Genomic DNA, 7,770 nt, shown 5'->3' with positions numbered 1-7,770 from the left:
CAATGTGTGCTTAGCCAGGGGCACGTTCTGTAAGAAATCCACAAAAAATGGACACTTTTTGCCACTGTGTGCTGCACGGAGGCAATCAAGTTGACTAATACTACAGACAATAAAGAGCCATTGTTTTGGGGATCTGTCAGGTGACACCAGCCTGCCTGGAGAGTGAAACTGAACATTCATGTTGAGATGGATTTTAAAACTGACTCAGGAGCAGATGTAACCATAGTCTCACTTGCTTTCAACCCCTCCCGGAACTGACACCTGAGCCAGCTCTGACTAGCTCTGGAGGTATGCGGAACAGCACGGGCCAGTTCACCATAGAGACAACTGCTGAAAAGAGTCCAAGACCAATGACTGTCTCCGACAGTACTGGAGGTCTGATGGTGAGGCAGGAGAAGCGACCTGGCAGAAGATGTGGCAGCGTTGAACTTTTGAGAGAAGATCCAGTGTAAATCAGTGTGAGGCAATGCTAAACCACACCATCTGCAAACACCCTCCACCAGACAGCCCCTGAGAGAGACTGGCTGCAGATTGGTGTGAAAGCAGAGGACCGGCTGGCATGGCCTGATCGTAATGCGGGGTTTATCCAGGCATGTAGAAATGACATACTTGAAAGAGAAAAGGTTGCAGTGTAACTGAAAAAAAGAAGTGAGCTTTCACTCTTAAGTGTTCACTATCAGGCACAAGCTGCTCTGGGACCCCAATTCAGAGCTGCAAAACTTTTTACAAATAAATAAAGATTTGAATCATATTCCCAGCAGTCTTTCCCAGAAATGAATGGAGAGGCTAGAAGAGCTGTACAAACAGCCAGGAAAACCCTGAGCAGTGAGATCCATTTCTTGCTCCTTAGATCCAATTCAGCAACCACTACAGGAACTGACTCTAATTACCTACTCCTGATAGGGGGACAGCTTTGAAAAAGAATCCCTGGAGTGGTCAGGCTTAAAGACAGTCACCCCATTAGATAAAAGGCAATAATAACTTGAACACTTACAACAGACATCACTCAGTTTGAGAATTGCTGGGTTTAGAACCTGGTGCCCGTATTTGTGCCGAATGGGATGGAAGAAAAAGGATGGAGAACTCCAGCTGTCATAAAGGATTTCTCTGTACAGTTCATGTGTGATTGTGACCCACTCTGGAGAGTGCAAGAGACGACACCGCTGCTGTCTACAGTTTGTGTCTCTGAAAGAAGAATCAACAGCAAAGATGCTTCAGGTGGGAGCTCAAGAGCAAAAAAGACAGATTCCAGACTGACCATAGATGGTTACTGCAACTAAAGGACAGTCCCATGACTAAGCTGTGAGGCAACTGGGTAATGTAGTCAGAAGACTGGGAAGATTCAGAAACTCTTTGCAGACTGCTCCCTACAGAGCATTCAAGATAGGTGATGAACACATTATAAATGGGAAGAATTTCAACCTTAAAGGGGAGATGTAATAGGATATTAAACTGTCTTGTCCTGTCCAGCTGCTGTGTGTCATCTACCTTATTTGACTGCTGAACTATCTCATAAGATCATGCCTCTGGCCCTTCAAATTCAGCATTGTTGCAGTTAGACCTGGCTGAGTGACTTTTGGGTAGGGTGCACAATCTGCAGTTTTCAAAGTCACTGTTTTTATTAAAATAAAATGCTGTGAAGTGCACACAACCAACACCCCAGTTCAAAGTGCATCTGTTCCATAATTCAGCAAGCAATGAGCAACAGCTAGTGCCTTTTAACGCAACTGAACCTTAGCAGAAGTCATGCAGCATGCATTTGTGGAGGAAGAGATCGTACTTTGTCTGCACTCTGCTCTACCACCACCCCTGAGTGCTAGATTGGCACAGGGGTGCCCTGTGTGTTCATCTTAAAAAATTGATTTCCTGGACCCTATGGGCTCAGAGCTGCCTCTCAGGGTGGGGTATAACTTTCCGTTCTCCCTGCTTTTCCTCACAGCTCCTGCACTGCATCGGGGCAGCTATGATCCTCAGGAGGCATCGGATGGTCTGGAAGGTGTTTGCCCCCAACTAAGTGCCAGGGCTTCCCTTCTGTCTTTGCGTCACCCTCTTGATCTGCATCCAGAAAGGGTTCACTGTGATCAGTTAGTTTGCCCTGCTCTGATAGATGCTCCTTAGCAAAGTGTCCTCACCTGCCAAACGCACTACACCAGCAGTATGTCTTAAAGGAAATTTATCCATGAAGAGTAACACCAGGGCTTGATAGCAGGCCCCTAACTAAAGATTCATGATTACTCAGAGATGCATGTCTGGGTAATTAAGAAAAAATGTACTTATGGTGGAGCAGAAATTAGTCACCAAGGGATGATATGTTTTGATGCTGGCTCATTCAGGTAACAAAGAGTTGTCACCTTGCCCTATTTAGCTGATGATGCAATGCAAAGCTCAGTTGATCTGGTTTGCACAATACTGAGCCTTTCGGAGAGAGGGGGGGGAAAAAAGAGTGCCTTGAGGGACAGGTCTCCCAATGGCTATTTGACAAGCTGATCAGGGATGCATCCCCGTGCTCTAGGGCCCTTAAGCAAGGGACAGCCAGAAGCTGGGCCTGCACCATAGAGGAAAGTTGTCTTGTTCTCTTAGTTCTTTCTGAAGCAGCTGGCAGTGGCCACAGCTGGAGACAGGATTGTGCAGGTGACTCACTGTGGCCATTCTTATAGCCTCGTGTTCAGTAGACTAAAACATGGGCCATAACTGCACACACTTGAACCCGTGTACAAGTTAAAAAGACAGTGTTGCTACACAACAGAGTTAGCCCCATCCATGAAGCGAAGCAAAAGACTGAATTACCAAGATGGGGACATTATATACACACAGGTTCATCAGGCTACAGAAGCAGAAAGCATCTTAATGGGGGGGGTAGGTAGGGGGTCATCTTTCTCCATGTTGGCTGGGAACGTCACCACAGGAGGGGATGCAAGGAAAATGTTTCTGGACACCACCTGTGATGACTCCTGGGAGCACCTTGGCCTGGAACCCCCAAGGGGGGAGGTAATTCTTGATGAGCCTAAGTGACCCACTGGATCTGCCCCGCAATCGTCACTAATATCATGAGAGCTGGGTGTACACGGCACTCTGTCCAGCACCTCTGCCCGCAGAGCTATGCAAAGTGAGCTGATGGGGATTGCAAATAGCCGTCATCTGCACACTTCTGAAGCTCATTGCCAGAGCCAGGCCAGAGCGTGTGGAGGAGCCTCTCTCGGCTAAACCCCCTCTGGCGCCGGTCCCTCGTGCCTCAAACGTTCCTCGGGCTCAGGAACTGCTTAAAAAGTGCTGGGGACCCGCTGCCGCCCGGGGGTGCCGGGGACTGGGTCACTGCAGCCGGAGACCTCGAGCCCTGCAGCTCTGGCCTAGCGTCCCATGCGAAGGGGCGGGGAAAAAGACAGTAGCCAGTCAATCACCTTACTTCCGTTTCTGATTGGTTAACACTGTCCCGGCTATTACTGTCCTAGCCAGTGATGGAGGCGTTGCTGGGCAGGATGGGTATATGGGAGGACCCTGCCAGCCTCTTTTTTCCATTGGTGTATTTTTGTGATTGGCCGTACGCTCCATGTTGCCGGGTAGAGTCACCTCTCTTCTTCGGCCGCTGGGACTGGCGGAAAAAGCGGCGTTTGGAGCCTTGCGATTGGCCGGCACCGTGCGATTTTCCCCACTGGCTGAGCGGCTGCCAGCCGGAATTTCTGATTGGCGGACGGGATTCGTTGCCGGGCAGAGTAGGCCGGCGCGGGGCGGAGCTTCCCTTGCGATGAGTCGGCTGTGAGGCTCAGTCAGAGCCAAGCGCCCGGAGCCGCCGCCAGCCGGAGCCGAGCCCGCCGGGGAGACAGCGAGACCCGCCGCCCGCCCCGTCCCGCCCACCATGGCCTCGGTAGTCGAGTAAGTGCGGGGTCGGGCCGGGCCGTGAGGAGGGCTCGGCTCGGCTCGGGGGGCGGCCCCACCGGCCCGGCCCGGCCCAGCAGCGCCTCAGGCCCCGCGGAGCCGGCAGGCCGCGGCCGGGGGGCGCCTGGGGCCTGTGGCGAGCCCCGCCGGGCGGCCCAGGCCGGGCCCGAGCCTGCTGTGTCATGCAGGCCCCGCGGAGGCGGAGCCGGGGGCCGGCCCGGCGGGTGCGGCCTAGGCCTCGCGCCCTGCCCCGGCCCCGGGCCCGGCCCCCTCGGGCGGGTGGGCCGCCGCGCTGCGGGGGGCTGGGCGGGAGCCGGGCTCGCGTGCGGCCCGCGCCCGCCCGGCCCCGGCGCGCTTCCGCCCGCGCCGACATGCCGAGTCATGTGGTAACAAGATGGTGGGCAGCTGCGGCCGCTGCGCCCCGGCCCTGCCCCCGCGGCGGCCCTTTGGCTGCAGCCCGGGCCCCGGCCGCCGCCTCCCCTCGCGCCGCCGCCTGGCCGCAGGGGCACGGCTGGCCGCCTCCTTTTCCCGGCCGCTGGCGCCGGGGCGCGGGGGGGGGGCAGGGCCGGCGTTTCATCCGCGGGCCGTGCGGGTTCGCCCCGACTGCCCCCGGCCTTGCAGGCAGCCGGCTGCAAAACTAGGCCCGTGCGTAGAGGAGATGAGGTGCCCCTCGGCCTACCCCCAGTTGGGCACCCCCGGCGTGTCGTCCTTGTGCTCCCCCACGACAGCAGCCGTGGGAGGGTTTTGTGCTCTGTTCAGAGGTAGAGGAAAATAGCACCTCCCTGGGATGTTCATGGCCACGTGCACCTCCAACCACCGCATCACAGACTGAACAAAATTACCCTGACCGCCCTAGAAACAAACCCGGAGCGACCAGACAGAGTTGTCAGAAGTCTCGGCGTGAAAAGGCGTGGCCGTGCTCTTTGGAGATACGCTTGTGTCATGGGAGCTGAGAGAGAATCCTTGTATTTCCTCCTGTGGCATATTGCATCATACTGTTACTTGCAGTCACACACTGAAAATGCAGAGTCCTCTGCCTTACCTTTCACACATCATTTGGGTGAAACGTGGTTAGCTGCTGTGCAATGCTCAGCCATGGAGGTGAGCTGCCACAAACTTGAAGGTGATTTTCCAAACTCAAAAGTATTTGGAGCAGTCCATTAGCCGGGGTTAGAAAGGCATACAGTGCCTCCAGAATCCATACCTTCACTCTGTTCTTTTTTCAGGTCCTGAAGCCCACTCCTGCTGGGCATCAACAGTTCTGGCATGACATCAGATTGTTTGGCTCTAATGAGTCAGCTACAGCAAGGATCTGCCTCGGGTTTGTTGCCCATGGCAAAGTTCATGGTGGAACTGGTGATCTAAGACTTGCATTTTGACACGAGTCGCATTGATTGTCTTTTTAAAATGAAACTGCCCTTGTTCTGCTTAGGAAAACTCTTCCCATCCTGGCTCTTGTATGACAAATAATTTTTTTTAGTTAACTAGTTATTTTAATTACAATTTCTGGGCATCTGGCTTTCGGTGGCAGCTATCATGCGGAAATGACTCCTTTAATCCCACCACATGGAAATCCAGCAAATGAGTAAACTAGTTCAGTGTGGTTTTAAGATGGTCTCTTTTAAATATAAACATTTAACCAGCATTAAATAAATGGGATCTAATGGTCTGGCATTCCACTCCAGTTTGGTTGCCCCAAATAACACCTCAGCAAGGTGGCTGCTCTCAGCAGGCAACTTCTTGATTTGTTTTAAGAAAATACCTTGTTCCTTATTTTTATAAATACCTGGCGAAAGTGCCACATGCTGCAGGAACATTCTGGCTCAATCTGTTACAAAACTGACCTCTCCCTAGGCATCTGCCATCAGCAGGTGCCCAGGAATCAGTGCTAAAACTAGCTCAGCTAATAGCATAGAGGAGGCAAAACTCTGTTCATGTTCGTTAAGTTTCAGTCCCATTTTTCCATCAGCAATGCATGTAACTTTGCCCCTCTCTGTTGGGGTAATTGTAAGCAGCAAGTGTGTTTCCTAGTGTGGATGGGCCCTCAGAGAACCAAGCAATAGTTGGCACTTGTATCCGGCAGATTATTTTGTCGCAAGTAAGCTGATCGGTAGTTCAGGTTTCTCTCAGGCCTTGCTTGTTGTGGACCATAGTACATCAGCCTCAGGTGGGAGCTTTAACATAGGGAAATGTTTAAGTGGCACAGTCGATAAAGGTTTTTTCCTCGGCAGACAGGAGATCCAGAAAGTTTCTCGTATAAAGAGGGGGAAGCAGTCTTTATTTGTCAGGCTCAGTCTTAGTGTTGAGATTTCTCATCTCAGTTAGACCTCTGTACTGGGGACAGTGTCTTGACTTCTGGACTGTATTTAAAAGAGATTGAAGCATGTTATGGACTTTGCATTTTTATCTAAGCCCCTCAAAATACAGTAAAACATAACATTCCATTTGTCTTGTGCATCAATATAAAAAAGAGGGATCCATTTTCATGGGGCTCTCTAGTCTTAAAGCCCTTATCAGGTTCCCTCTCATTTTCCTTTCCAAGCTTAAATAACCTTTAATCTTTTTTACTCTCATCTGTAACCACCCCATAGCTCTCTAAGCACCTTTGTTCCATTTTCTGGACGTGTTAATTGCCAGCAGCGCCTCTAAGGTGAAGTGGCTGAAACTGGTCCTGTTAGATTAGATGAGCATACACCATTGTGTGGAATAATGTCTTCTATTTTTAATGCCCTCTGGGCTCTCTCCTGGAAGTACTTCAGTGCGCAGGACAGACAGCTTCCGTCCATTAGTCCAGAGGTTCCCAAAGTTTTCTCATGGCTTACTCGCTTCCAGATCTACCAACTGCCTGCATGCTCCTACCCTTCTCGTCACTAATATTTTGTTTCGTAATACTACTAATCTTTATTCATCTGTCCATGTTTCACAAGTAAGTGCAACATAGTGTAACACAAACAACTGGGAAAAAAAAACATTTTGAACTCAGACTGGACAGTTGCTGGGCAACTGAATCAGTGCTGTATGGTGATGGACATATCTGTTCTCAGTGGTGCATCTTGAGATAGAAGAATTACTGTATTTTATATAAAAATGCCAGTTTTAAAGGTTCATCTGAGTAGCCTATTCTGAAAATGCAATAAATAAAATAATGAAATTCACCATTACACAATTTCTCCTATGTACCCCGGGGTACCTGAACCATATTTGGGAACCCCAGCATTAGACTGCATTTCTTCTGAGAATCCTGCAAGTCCAAAGCTCTTTAATAGATCTTTTGCCTCTTGTAAATTAACTTATATTTACCTAAGCTAGGTGTGACTTGTTGCTTTGTTGTTTTTCCCCAATGTGTTTAAATTCAGCAGAAGCTTCTCACTATTTTTCATAGATTTTTAATTTATAGAACAGCTTGTTCTTTAGTTTCTGCTCACTGTCCATTTCCTCCTCCATTTCACTAATAAATGTGAAACAGTGGACCTGTTACCAGCCCCCAGGCTCACACTGCTAACCTTTCCCCCACTCAGAGGCCGTGATTCACAGCACCATTTCCTTGCTAATTCAACGTCATGCAGTTGTGTATGAGCATCCTCATCAAAAGATGGCTTTTGTCCAATGGGTATAATTTACATTGAAAACGCATGGCAAGCTTGAGAGGAAAGATTACTGCTTTGTAGAATGAGTGCAGCTTTCACTCTTGAGGATGTATATTACTTTTCAAAATGTTTTACTAGTCTCTTCTTAGACTTGCTGTCAGTTCCCTCAATGTCAAGACCAAGACTTAGCTTCTGAACCTCTATTTGGGGACTACTTTGGCTCTAGCTTTCAAGCTGGAATACTAAGTTAATGATTTCCACATCTCTAAGAGCAGGTGCTCTTTGTAAGGACCTTGCATCTCCGGTGTAC

General features: G+C 50.0%; 1 protein-coding gene across 1 annotated transcript in view; it reads left to right on the top strand.

The window, feature by feature from the left end:
- Positions 1 to 3,782: 3,782 nt before the first annotated feature.
- The window catches only part of VCP (valosin containing protein), a 35,568-nt gene continuing 31,580 nt past the window's right edge, over positions 3,783 to 7,770 (top strand). Inside the window, exon 1 of the mRNA XM_074995871.1 lies at positions 3,783 to 3,870. Coding sequence (XP_074851972.1) covers positions 3,854 to 3,870 — 17 coding nt within the window. The 5' untranslated portion in view covers positions 3,783 to 3,853. The remainder of the gene's footprint in view (positions 3,871 to 7,770) is intronic.

Source organism: Carettochelys insculpta, chromosome 5 (genome assembly GCF_033958435.1).
Source record: "Carettochelys insculpta isolate YL-2023 chromosome 5, ASM3395843v1, whole genome shotgun sequence".
In the NCBI taxonomy this organism is placed as follows: Eukaryota; Metazoa; Chordata; order Testudines; family Carettochelyidae; genus Carettochelys; species Carettochelys insculpta.
This window is presented reverse-complemented; position numbering and strand designations above follow the sequence as displayed.